Genomic DNA, 14,423 nt, shown 5'->3' with positions numbered 1-14,423 from the left:
AAATACACTGCTGAGAGCAGCAGTGGCGGAGACAGGAGAGGTCTGCTGCACTGTGTGAGTTCTCTCGCTGGACAGGATTGAACTCATGATGCAATGGCTGGCTGCTGATAGCTTGATAGTGCTAAGACTTAACCCCCGAGGGCCCCATCATAGACATTCTGATGTAGTGAGTGCATATAGTTCATTGTTAGTACATTGTTGTACAGCCATCCCCTCTATCTCCAGAACTGTCTTCATCTTGCAAAATTGAAACTCTATACCTATTAAACAATAACTCCCTATTCAATTCCTGCCCCACTTCTTGGTAACCACTAATCTACTTTAGGTGTCTCTGAATTTAACTGCTATAGGTGACTTATCTAAGTGAATTCATACAGTACTTGTCATTTTGCAACTGGCTTACTTCATCTTGTACAATGTCCTCAAGGTTCATCGTTCCCCAAGTGTGACCTGCTCTCTCTGTAAGGTAGAGAGGGTCCGTGGGGTAGACTCTCCCCAATTCCTTAGTCTCTGGCAAAGAAATCTTGAAACTCCATTTTACACTTTTGACATTACTCCTGTTCAAGTTTACGACAGAGTGTTTTACAACAGAGTTGCTAAGTGTTAAATCTGGGTCTGTGATGTTCTTTTGCAATTCAGATCTAGTCATTGTTATGGGATTGCATCTATGTAATATTCTCTCAAAAGTTTTTTCAGTGCTTTATTTTTTTAATGAGATAACATTGCTTGATAACTACAGATGATTCAGGGGCATAGGCTCACACTTCCTCAGATGCATGTCACCATCTACAGGCACCACTAGAGTACCCAGAGCCCTTTACCCTGTATCATTGCTTCCCCTGACCCCCTTTGTTCACTTATATGACTGTGGGAAAGGAGTACATTAGGTCAAAATTATCTCTAGCCTACAATCTTTGCTTGATGCTTAGATGACTTTTTGTCAATTATTGTTAGTTCTTGTCTGGTTTCATTGATAGGACAAAAAGAATTTAGAGAGAAACCCAATCAAAGTTTGAGCAAAGGCCATTTTTTGTGGGTCACACAATAGGGGATGGGCAGCAACTGCCCTGAGCCACAATCTCACTGAGAGCTCTGGGGGGAGGAGGTCCTGCCTTTATAGGGTTGACCTCCAGGGCAGGGTAGGAGGAAGAAGCAGGATACTGGCTGGCTAGGGTTTTGGGGTTTTCAAATCAAACAAAGACCAGGTTAACTCAATAACAGTAAGGTAAATTTACAAGAAAGAACCATATTCTATCATGGGGGCAGTAACATTGCAGTTTTTTAATTTCATTAAAGAAAGAAGGATTTTTTAAAAATATGTTATTATTTTTCAAAGGCAGATATAGCTAAACATGTAATTCATAGAGGACAAAAAAGGGAGCGTTTTTATTATTCATGCCTCAAGGAGTTCTCTAAACTACTTCAAAGATGATTGACATTGTAAAAGCTTTTTGCTTGGCTCTTCTCTAAACCCAGGCAACATGAAAATGTACTGAACTGCGTTTATCTGGATGGCCTCCTTTAGACTGTGACACTAATTTCCTGCTGGGAAGACAAACAGGAAAGTCAAAGATAGTACACGGGTCTCTGAACCTTTATCTGTCCTATACTAAACTGAGAAGCTATAATTTGATACATGATTGAAGTGTCTAATATATGTATATATACATATAGTTCATAATTAATGTTAATTATGTGATCGGTACATTTCATAAAGTGTGATACTTCCCTTTCCCAGAAACTGAATTCTGAACTTCTTCCAAAATCAGTGCAGCTAGGTTATCCTTGTACATCAAGTTATCTTTCATCACACATTTAGTAACCCAATGACTTAAAAATGTTTCTTTTTCATATTTATCAAATAGCCACTGGTGGTAAAGGTAAGCATGTGAAAATATTCTTTAAATCCTATGGCATACTGATCCAGTTTTACTACAGATGATTCCCTTATACGAAACCTGCTGGGGAAGTATTTATTGCTATTCAGAAGACATGTAGCACCATCAAGTGTGTGTCTAGTGTAGTCTATAGCAGGACACTTTTTTTGAATTTTGTGAGGAAAGTCACAGAAGGAAAATCCATTGTTCAGTTACTGTCATCTGAGTTGACAGTTGCATGTATCTGGATAGCACTCACCCTGAAGTTTGACAGCAAGTTCAAGACAGAATTGCCTAAGATGTTCATATGCCCATATACCTTCATCCTGGCCTGCAGAAGATTTAAGAATTTTGTCACTGTTGTAACAACCTGCTCTTATGTTCTGTTAAATAGAAAGCTGCAAAGCTAGTGTACAGTTCATTTCATCAAAGGACCCTTCAGACCATTTACAGGAACCCTATGCTTGCTCCCAGCCTGTTGTGCCTCACTGCAGCCACTGCCATCCCCTCTACCATGACATAGTGCAGGGTGGCTATATTGTTTTTTTTTTCAACAAGTATAAGTGATTTTTGCAAAAAGAAAAATAAATCAACAATAACAGCATTAGTTATAATAACTCTTGCATATGTTCCAGTTCCACATCCTCCTAGGTTAGAACCTCAGGAACCAAATTCTGCCACTAGCACAACGATTGCTGTTTACTGGAGCATGAACAAAGAAGATGTCATTGACTCATTCCAGGTTTACTGCATGGAGGAGCCACAAGATGACCAAGATATAGATGGTAGGAATGCTAAGACAAATACAGGTGCCTGTGTACATTTCTGCATCTTATTGTGAGGTATTGAAAATATATGTATACACACTCATACAAATATAGATGTATGTAAGTATTATGATTCTTTCTGCAAAGCAATTTGTTGTTAAAAAACAATCACCAACATAAACCAATAACCATATGATAAATAACATGTAAGCAAAATTTGTAATCAGGATCAAGGAAAACAAAAGGGCATAAAAATTATCACCATCATCATGAAGATAGCAGTTGAGATTAAAATTTAACTCTGAACTCAGGATAGCAGGAGCAATTAAATGACTCCCATTTCCAGTGCTTTAGGGAGAATATGGTTTCCACACTGGTCTAAAAGACAAGTGTAGTTCATGCTACTTTTTGGAGAAAAAATAAGTCTGTATATAGAACCATGCATTCCATAGTAATTTTAATGCAAATGAAGCATTGGATGTCATGTTTTTTTTCTCAGATTAACCTTTGACAAAAGATACCAAAAAAATCATAAAGATTAACTCAGACTTTACAATTCTCAAGGCATGGACTTAGACATGATGTAGTCTTCTGGTATTCTAAATGAATGAACAGATAGACACTTAGTAGGATGAATGTGCAATGTGTCTTATGGTGGAACCTCTGTAAATAACCCATTGTTCTGTAAGACTTCTACTAAGACCTAAAAGCCAAACAGTTTGAGGTTGTGTTTCCAGATAAATCAGAGCTGGGAATATTGGCATTCTGTGTTGCTTGTTGATGATAGATCCATAGTTTGGAAACCAGATAAATGTGTTGCAGGACATGCAATAACAAAATGCAGGGGCACAGTTTGTAATAAGAAATGAATTTTTATATATTTAACTGTTACCAACATTAAAGTCATTTCAGATGTCATGAAAAAGTAAGATAAATTATCCATAGGCATAATGTAAATTTGGCAAACTTTCTCTACAATAGCTCTTATTTTATTGGGACTCTAATACCCTGTATCTGTCACAACACAAGGTAAGTGCCATTATTCCCTTTTGCAAGTGAGAAAACTGATGTGCTCTTAAGTTATTGGTTCAAAAACCATACAACTTAAATATGAGAGGGGTGGAATTCAAGCACAGATCCCTTAAACTTCTGAGCTTATGTTTTTATTTGCTTATCTGTGTGTTTGATTTGTGTTACTTTGTCTCCCTCTATATCCAGCTGTATCATGGAGCTTCATGGCTCTCCAAGACTCCTCTTAATAGTTAATATCCAGAGGGCTTCACCTCCTCCCATCATCCCCCAAATACATACCTATCATTCATTCATGCCTTGAACTTTACCTCATACCTCATTCATTCAATGCCTTGAACTTTACTGATGCCAGTTAGCCAATCTGATTATCTATACTGTGATTCTGTGCTGTATTGAAGAGGTCTCATACTATGTTATATGCATTGTTTAAAAGGATAATTTAATCCTTGTAGGCTAGATCCCACCCCTCACAGTTGCTAGGCTGTGGAGAAAATGTTTCTTGGTGTGTAAGGCCTATGGCATTCTTTAAACCAAATTTCCTGTCCAGAAAGTATACCTGATTGGGAAAGAGGTGCAATTGAAGAAATTTGCTGTGTTGAAAAATTCTTAAATTTCTTTTTAAAGAAAATAAGCAGAGCTTCTAACTGAAGGAGTTTTGAGGATATGACATTCAAGAGTAATAAAGTGAGGATTACTGAAATTACCATAGGCTAATCTACAAAGCATTCTTTTTTTTTTTTATTAAAAAGTTTATTTTTACATCATTTTTCACATTTTTTTTTCATCTCAATTGTAATCCCCACGGGTTTCCCATCACCAAATCACCCCTGTGCCACCACCATAGTCCCGTGCATTTCCCTCCCTTCCCCCCCCCCGTTTTTGATCCCATTCCCCACTCCACCCCCACAGAATGTCTCTGGTCTATGGTTGTTCATTATTTTTGTTATTTTCTCGCCTGGTCCATTATACTCCTGCAAAGCATTCTTTTTAAAAGGAAGAAATTTCAATAAAGATATTCAAAGGGGCAGCAGATATTCAGAATGGTATTGAATAATATTTGCTACTAAAATGTTGAAAGTAGAATAAGAGATTTTAGGAAATGTTTTGATTGAATAAAATTACTTCTTAGGATAGTTTATGACCTATCAAACTCAGGTATTCCTGAAAATTGTGAAATCTCTAGTTAAAAGGAGTCTGGAATTCATGAGATGGAACCAAGATTTGAAAAGTCATACTGAAATAGTCTGCTCATCTGTAAAGATTTTTGTAACATCATTAAGTTTAGAAAACATGTGATTGCCTTTATTACATATTCTCCTAAAGTATTTGTATTGTTTCTTAAAGTTGTTCTTGAGAATGTATTAATGAAATTTAAACTAACAAAAACTACAATTTTAGTACTTGTGATTGAAATAACTTACTTTAATTGTGTGGACCTCTAGTGGTCCGAGACCTGGGGCATGCCTGTGAAGACCGACTCAGAGGGATGACTGCTATGTCCAGCATGCAGTAAAAGTTTATTTCCAGTGTGCACTTAATATACTCTACATTAACCAACTGAAACAATATCATATTGACATAAGTCTGTCTACACAGTCTCAAGAAATAACAATAGCATAATGAATTATTCTAACTCTAAATATGGTGCTCGTCCAGTCGCAGATGGTATGGTGCTCTAACTCTCAGAACACTGTGTCCAGCCCCAGGTGGCCGAGTCCTCGCATGCTCCCAGACACCTCTCTTGAAAAGCCCTTTTATTATCTTTCTAAGATGTGGCTGCTTGCTCACATGACCTATTTTCTCACACTCTTGGGGCTCAGACCCAGCACTCGAGAGCGTCCCCCAAAGTGCATGTGCTTTCACACGCCTTTCGGTATCTAAGTCCAGATGCCAGTCAAAGTCATGCAAAAACTCTGCCAACATCTTGTAGTATGTAAAGTTCATGTTTTCGCTAATATACTATTATTTTCTGATAAGTGTTTAAAAGTAATACTATGTCATTCTAAGTATCTCTTTTGAGAATATTACTGCTTTCTTATATATTCTAAAGCACTAGCTATCACATAATTATCTCAAAGTTTATCAGTTTTCCTCTAGTAAAAAATCACAGACTGATATTTCTGATAACTATAGCTTTCAATTAACTTCAGAAAACATCTTAGAGCTGTGATTGTGCTTTCTGCTAGAATTGATAGAAGAATACAGATTGACAGTGAAAGAAAGCTACTGCATTTTTGAAGATTTGGAACCTGATCGATGCTATCAAGTATGGGTAATGGCTGTGAACTTCACTGGATGTAGCCTGCCCAGTGAAAGAGCAATTTTTAGAACAGGTAAGGAGATGGTAAGGGGTTTTAGGAGGCAATACTCAATTCTTTACAGATTATTAAAACCAACCAATAGCATTTATCAAGCACTTACTGCATACTGGGTGTTGTACAATACTGTGTGTGCAAGGATGAATGAGACATGGTTACTGTTTCCATGAAGTTTGTCATCAAGTGCACGGAAATAGGAAACAGAAGATTGAACAATTTGTGGTAAGGGTTGTTATCTAGTCATGCTACAAATTTTTATCAGAAAACTTGTGGAGGGGTACTCAGTACAGCCCAGGGGTAGAGGCAGGGGCAGGATCAGGAATGACTTCCCAGAACTGGTACCAGAAAAAAATACTCCCAAGAATCAGAAGGAAGTAGCTTGTTAAGGGAGCACTTTTCACTTGAAGAAGGGCTAAGGGGAGCAGAAGTACCAAGATGAAATCCAGTCTGGAGTAGCAGGACTCAATAAGAATAGCAGTGTTATTTCTTTGACTTAAAAACAAGAAAAGACACAACATAAGGTGAGAACAGTTAGTATTTAGAGGCCATGTTTGCTATGCTTAGTAGTTTGGGATCATTTTATGGGTCCTAGGAGCACCTAAAAGGTTTTAAATTATGAAATTCAGCTGGGATTGCATTCCTACACTGTAACCTTTCCACAAGGGGCGGGAGCATAGTCAAATTTGCATTGCCTTATAATAATTTTAACTATCTTAGAGGAAGGAATGGCTTAGCCCCATCCTTTCATCCTTTCTCTTGCCTTTTGAAAGAAATATTTATTAAGCATCTGCTGAAGGCAAGATCATGGCTGCTTTTTGTATGAAGGGGGGGACAAATACATTTCTTTTTATTTGCTTGTATCTATCTGAATAAAAAACTTGGGATTTTTAGGGAGGTAATATTAAAGTCTGTTTTTTGGAGGATGGGTGAAAACTAAGGAATTTAGTAGGTACAAATTTTTCACTATACAAATTTTTGTACCTTTTGGGCTTTTAACCAGAATATAATTTTTTTAAAAAAAAGATATCTTTATTTATGCATACAGAACTGGGATACAGGTCAGAGTTGTGGGGTGGGGGTAGTGGTGAGAGGATTTACCAGAAACAGAGTAGGGAGCAGAACAGACAGATCTAGCGAAATGGGAGTACTTCATGGGAGTAGTGGGCAGGTCAGGAGAGGTCTGCCACACCATGTGGGTCACCTCCCTAGTTTGAGGTCGAACTCATGCTGCAGCAGCTGCAGATAGCTTCATAGTGCTACACTTTAACCTGTTGAGCTACCAGGGAGGGTTCAGAATATAATTTTTAATAAAAAAAGAGAATTTTTTTGGAAGAACAAGCTTCTGGTTTCACTTGTTTCAGACTGTCTTTTTTTTTTTTCTTTTCTTCACTTAGTTCTGCTTTGATTTCCATTATTTCCAAAAATTAAAATAAAATCATGCTAAGCATCCTTCCCAGGGCAGCAGGGAAGCAGCTCTGGCATTGGTTGCACCATGGCAGCCTTGGTTCTCTCTCTGCAGCACCCTCCACGCCTGTGATCCATGCAGAAGACTGCACCGTGTGCTGGAACAGGGCCACCATCCGATGGCGACCTGCCAACCTGGAGGCCACTGAGACCTACACTCTGGAGTACTGCAGACAGAACTCACCCGAGGACCAGGGTCTCAGGTAAAGTTCCTTCTCCCAGACCTTGGTACTCAGTAAAAGGACCAAAACTACTACTGAGCTTGTGCTGCTGAGCTAAATACTGCTGAGATAATTATGCTGTTGACTTGATTTGCAGCTCCACCATTATTCATCAATAACTAACTTTGTAATAAAACACACACTACATCTAAGAATAATCACTCCCTTGTAAGAAAAATGTATATGAATTTTAATAAGATAGAACATTCTGTGAGGCATATTTAACTTGAGTCATTAGATAAGATTTATGCATTTGTTATGTACTTTTTGGTGGCTATATCAGAAGAGGTACCATCTAACTCAGGAAACTAATAGTGAGTATATATAGAATATAAATATGAATGTTTCCATGATATATGAATACTATACAGGGAGATAATTACATATATATTATCAGAGAAATCTATCTGCTTCTCTAAGAACCTAAAGAGATTTTTCTAGGAAAAAAGAGATGTGAAGCTCTCTCATCACTAAAATCAAAAAAACACTGTGCATCTAAGGGGTATTTGGTACATGTTTATTTACCTGTTGAGATAGTGTTTTTTGAACTTCCAATCTATATCACTAAGGCAACTTTACTTTCTTGATGAATATTCAGCTCATTATTGTTAATATTTATATTTTTATAGAAACAGTTTTAGCTTTTTCTTTAAACCAAGTTTACTAAGATTAACTATTTTGGTAGGATGTAAAACTTATAAATGATGGTTAGAAATTAAACAGCTTTTAATAAAGTATGTTATTTAAGCTGTTGATTATCTTCATGATCAATCAACAACTATTTAGATAGGATGTGAGGTTTCATTTGACTGAGCAATAATTATAGTATCTTTCAAGTATGTGAAGACAGGCTTTACAAAATAATGATCAAAGGATGAATTAATGCTGAGTGGGGTGTGTATGGGTGGGAGGTAAGCATTTCAGCAGAAGTGAGTACATGCATAGTAAATGTCCAAAAACAACGTTCTGCTCATGTACCATTGCTAGAAGGCACTCCTCAATGGTCAGCCAGTAACTGAGAAGTAAGCTTGGCCAGAACAGAAGGAAAAGGGAGAGAGGAAGGGAGGGGTGAAAGGAGAGAAGAAGGGAAGAAGAGTGCTAGCTCACTATCCTAAATGTTTTATTACCTTGCCTAATTTAATCCTCAGTACAACTCAGAGAAAACAGATACTTTGAGAGAGCTGTCCAGGTAGAAAGTAACAATTAGGACTCAAACCCCATTTTGTTATTTTCACAGATTTTAAGCTGTTAGAAGTCTAACCTTCTAACCCCTGTTAAATGTCACTTAGAGGAGTCCTGGACCATCTTTACAAAAAACTCTTGATGTTCTGAAAGCATTGTATCAGGCGCCCAAGTCTCATCATTCCCTACCATCAGTGAGGAAACCCCAGTTCTCTGTGAGGCAAAATCAGATGGTTATGAGTTGCTCTGATGCATCCTTGCTATGGCATCAGTCCCCAGCTGGTATTTGCATAAATAATTAACATCACAATTGGATTCTTAAATCAGTATAAATATGGAAAGCTTAAAACCTAGTAGTCACCTCATTGGGAACTCTGGTATCATTTCGTAAATGTGGCAACGGGGAGAAGGGAAGAGGAAATGGTGACCACTGACTGGATTCAGCAAGCCAAGCTATTCTATATCTCCCAACAACCTTCAGATTAAGGTGATGATCTCCATTAAATAATAATCAGGGAAATTAACTAACTTGTCTACTGTATGAACGAAAGAGTTTGATGTCAGAATTCAGATCTGCCTTATTCTTTCCACTTGTTCTAAAACTTGTGTCATTAGCATTCCACAGCAGTCTGACAACTGTTAGTTATATATCCTTAGTTCCCTCGGTTACATAAAAATCATAGTTATAAAGAGAGAATGCAATAATAGTCAAACACCTTTTCATACGCTGATCAACCTAGGACCATCAAAAAAAAAAAAAGAGGTAATTTGATATTAGTAATGAATAATGTAATGCCTTCTAAATAAATCCTACTATCAGAGCCAGGTAAAATAATAGCAGTTTCATTTCTAGAGAAAAAAAGAGTCCACTCACCACTTTCATTAAGATAAACGTTAAATTTATTAACACATGAGGCTTCTCATTAGTATCTTCTATTTGAAACTTTGCCAGTTTTTTTTTTTTTTGATTGTTTGTTTTTTGTAAAGGAGCATACTGGAAAAGCGAGGTAAGCAGAAGTTTGTAGTAGTTATACAGCAATGCAAGGACCCTTTGTTATTAAGTGAATATAATCCAGAAAGTTTAGTGATGAAGGGAAATTCCACATACAGAGCTGTGGATAGTTTAGAGCGCCGTTGAAGATGGAGCTGTTTTCCAACTAGGTGCTAAAAGACCCTTTAGTGCCAAGAAGTGGAGTGTTATGTCCAATTCATAGCCCAGAGATGACTCTTCAGCCTCTGGATCTCTGCTGATTCTGACACTAGATAATTTTTTGAAGCAAGCAAAATTTTGTTGGCCACAAATCACTACTCTCATTTGTTAAGTCTAATGCTGACACATCAGAACTTTCCCTTATTGATATAAGAAGCTCTATTTCTTATAACCCAAATTTGGCATCAACACATTCTAAAATAATTCATCCTTAATCTCAGAGATTTAGGCCTGCAGAAATCATTGTATCCTTTGGTTCTCCAATTCAGGCCACATGTCTTAGATTTTTAACCACCTGATTCTTATAATGAACTTTAAAACTTTCCTTACAATGTCTAATGGCTTAAAAATCTACAAAATATTGACTACAGATTGTTGCTCAACTATGTACAACTTGTCAGACAGTAGAACCCCAAAACTTGGTTATCCCTAACCAACAAATGCAAACAATCTATTTTTCTGCTCTATTAAAACCACATTCTTCATTTTGGTTTTCTGCACAGCACATACTTAAAGTCAAATATTATGTGGCCTGGAAAGAATAATAAAACCAAGGGTTGTCTAATCCTATTCTCTTATTGACTTCATGAAGGGAATATTATGTAAGCTTTGGCCTTAGTGCCTGGGATAGTGTCTGGCATAACTAGAGATGTGTTACTTGAATGGATAAATATCAATTAGAATAGAATACATACTACTGACACCAATTAGAAAAGTAGTTAAGCCAGCCTTGGGGATAATTTTGTATTAAAATCGGAAAAAAGAAACTGTGCCAACAAAGTAAAGAATGAGGTATCAGTTAATTTTGGTGTTTGGGTACTTCACTAAGAGATGTAATTAGTTAAATAAGTAGCCTGAAAACCTATTCATAGATCACTCATAGGAAAAGGCATTTATAGTCTTGTTTAGCCATTGATTACATAATCCTTCCAGAGGTACTGGGTGCCCTGCAAAAAATACTGTGTTAAGCCTGATGTAAAACTTGATCCAGAGGTCACAGAAGAATAGTAAGTAGGACTAAAGATTTCTTTTTCTGATGCAGTTCAGTTTGGCCTGATGGGAACTTTATGTATAATAAAGGCTTTTTTATTGAATGAATGAGTGGGTGAACAATGGAATTAGCCAACCTCTCTTTACTCTTGCCAATTCCAACTCATCTGGCTGGCATCTTTACCAGAGGAGAGAGGATGAACTAGAAAACTAAGAACTAAATGAGCTCACATCTGTTTCTCACCCCAATCCCTGAAAAGACAGATCTCTTTAAAAGCTCTGGTCTGGAGTAAGAAGAGAAGTTGAAATGGAATTAAAAGGCCTGTGAAAGGATGAGTAATATGAAAACACACACAGAGGGCATTGACTGCCCTTTTGATAAGGGAGTCTAATTTTGGATACCAGAACAGAAACATATCCATCTTCAGACCTGCATTTATCTTCCCAGTGTAATAGCCTCCAGGTATTCCAATTTAAGACCAAAAGTGCTGGTTGAACTCTTATGGTGGGTGTTTGAATGGAATGAGCCTATTGTGCCCCCAAGTTCCATGACGCAGTGTCTGAAATAGTCGAGCAATTGCCTACATTCCATAATCCTCACAAAAAACATATTTGCATATTTTTGTGTGTGGGCACTGTGGCTGGGTCCCAGCAGTCAGCCCCTGTTGGGATTGGGGGGTGGGCGGGAGTGACAATCCCTGGCTTGTGTGCGGAGGCTGAGGGAGCTCCTACTCACCCTTTCCTGTTTTTCTTTGAATGCTCTCCTCAGGTTGGGTGGGCTCAAAACACTTTCAAAAATTTTCCACCGCTCGGCTGTTTCCTCAGCTGTTCTGTCTCTCCTGTGTGGAGAAAAGTCAGCAGAAATGTGGGTGGAGGAGGGAAAGCTGAGAGAAATATAGTACAGGGATTAGCTGTGTGGGCTGTGCAGAAAGAAGCTGTGTACTGAATGACAAATCTGTGAGACTCAATACACCACAAAAGTCGTTGGTAGTGAACTTCCTGCTCTCTACCCTGGCCAAGGCTGTGGGTTGGAAGACCCTCTGTGGGCCCCTCCCAGGAGCATCTTCAGGGTGGGTTGGGCTCTGGATGCTGGGTCGTTGAGCTCTTGTTCTTTCTGCATTTAGCATCACACATGGTAGGGCAGGAACAGAAGTATCTGTCACAGTATTCGAGTTGGGGACACCTGCCACAGCTTATAATGATAAGGATAAAGAAGGGCAAGTTTCCTAATGAAACATTGCCTGAGCAAGAGATAAAGAATTTCAGCTTTTTACTGAGGTTTCAACTGATTGACCCACTGCCAATGCATCTGATTTGACTTTCTCTGCACATGTTGGGTAGAAGAAAGCTGTCATTCCTTCCTACATCACAGAGTTACAGGGAACCATGACATGATTGGGTCAAATTTCATTGTGTAATTAAGAGCTAATAGCTGATAAAATCAGCTATTGTATGGTATGGTAATATTTTTCTGGCTCAGATTTTAATATCCCTCTGTAGGGAGCCCTTGAGAGAGTGAGTTTATGGTAAGATGGTTCCCCTCCTCCCACCCAGCATCATTCTTGGCATTTAGTTTTCCTAACTGAAATCTTTCTTCCTAAATGAAACTGACTTACGTTTGATCATTTGAAATCCTATATACCTCCTGTGGCATAGTAAAACCCCTGTCAATGGAACACAACCTGTTCCTTCACTTCTAACTTATGCTGTCAATATCTAAAATTATGTAAGTAAGTATGTAAGTTGTTCACAATAAAAGACCCAGACGTAAAAGAACCTCTAAAAACAACCATCTAGGAACAAGGGTTAGATAATGCAGGGGTGAGGAAAGTATATCAGAAAGTATAGGTTAAGAACAGTACCTCAATGGAACATAAAATTTTAATCTGAACTTCCTGGCAGCTAAGGTGAAAACAGGAGAGAGGGGGAGAGAGCAAGAGGGAGAAAGGAAGAGATTACATAACTCTTCTTTTTTAAAAAAGGAAGCACAACATTTCACTAAGAGAGACAATTATATTTCTTGACATTCAGCTCTAAGATGAATTTTTCATGTAGATCTTTATGTAAGGGCTATTGAACAAGATAATAGTGATTGTTTTTAAGAGCAATTTTACAAAAGATGCAGAACATTCCCTCTGTAACCATTTACAAACTGGATCTGAAAGCAAAATGTTAAATCATCCTTCAATGCAGACAGTTCTATGGAGACCTCAAGTAAATGTCCACATCTGTGGCTTCTGAGCAGCCAAGAAGAGCTTAGAGGATGCAGAGGAATTAATGTTACTAGGCTTCTGGGATTCTCTGCCCGAAATATGAACAGCATCAATCTTTGGAGTATAATTGTAGAGAAATCTCCAATTTTTTTTTTTTACTGGAATCCTCTGACTCACTTTGATTTTGTGAGAGATTCTAATAACAGGAAAGCCTCACTGTGGTCCACAGCATTCAGCCCTTATGTTACATTTTTGAACTGTTATGAAATAACAGTGGTGCTTATTTAACACTGACTCCATCATAACTTCATTTGTCAAATGAAAAATAATCTGGTACAAAAATCTTTATTTACCAAGTTTTTTTTTAAAAACAAAAATCAGTGCATAAAGAATTTTCTTCTTAATCCTGATTTAACCAAAAAGCTTCATCTTTAAAAAGTTTCATATTCCACCAAGTTCCAACTGCTGAAGCTATTCAGTTTGTTGTTCTTGATTTTAATATTGCTTATGTTCTCATGGGTTCTTCTTCTTTTTTCCTATTTCTCCCTCTCACCTCTTATCACCCCACATTATCATATGCTTATGTCTCTCAAACCTAACATATCATGAAAACCAGCTACGATACCTGTTAAAATTTAGATTCACAGTCTCCTCTTCAAAGGTTCCTATTAAGAAGGTCAAATGTTCGCAGGCAGATTTGAGAAACATTGCTTTCTAACTCAGCAGTCTTCAAAGGACCAACAATGTGCTGTGTTCACAGTTGACAATAAATGGTGTTAACTGACTGGTTGAATGTTGGTGCTGCCAATAGGAATGCCAATAAGAGCCCACTGTGTTTTGAAAAAACAATTCATCCTTAGCCATCTGTTGAGCACTGCAGTGACAGCACCATCCGTAGGCTGCTCCCAGAGTCATGGCCACCCATTTCTTCCATCCCATACAAATTGTTGAATTATCAAATTCCTGGGGAAGTTACTTTATAAAGTTCAAATGAATGTGTCTTCTGCGAACACATTCAACCAACTACTGAAATCTTGTTCTTGTAATATTGCTTTATAAAAATAAGTATCTGGCCCTCCCTAGTGGCGCAGTGAGTTAGGACACAGCACTGCAAACGAGCCACAGCCACTTCAGTGTGAGTTCAGTACC

The 14,423-nt window shown here is 37.8% G+C and overlaps 1 protein-coding gene and 1 pseudogene across 1 annotated transcript in view; one reads left to right on the top strand and one right to left on the bottom strand.

Annotated features, from left to right (window-relative positions):
- The window catches only part of CMYA5 (cardiomyopathy associated 5), an 81,318-nt gene that overhangs the window by 53,467 nt on the left and 13,428 nt on the right, over positions 1-14,423 (top strand). The window contains exons 8-10 of the mRNA XM_004678437.2: positions 2,513-2,662; positions 5,863-6,009; positions 7,514-7,661. Of these exons, the coding sequence (XP_004678494.1) occupies positions 2,513-2,662; positions 5,863-6,009; positions 7,514-7,661 (445 nt within the window). The remainder of the gene's footprint in view (positions 1-2,512; positions 2,663-5,862; positions 6,010-7,513; positions 7,662-14,423) is intronic.
- On the bottom strand, positions 1,710-2,317 carry LOC105853335 (annotated as a pseudogene).

The sequence above is a fragment of the Condylura cristata genome, unplaced genomic scaffold, assembly GCF_000260355.1.
Source record: "Condylura cristata isolate star-nosed mole 26May11 unplaced genomic scaffold, ConCri1.0 scaffold00007, whole genome shotgun sequence".
Taxonomy (NCBI): domain Eukaryota; kingdom Metazoa; phylum Chordata; class Mammalia; order Eulipotyphla; family Talpidae; genus Condylura; species Condylura cristata.
This window is presented reverse-complemented; position numbering and strand designations above follow the sequence as displayed.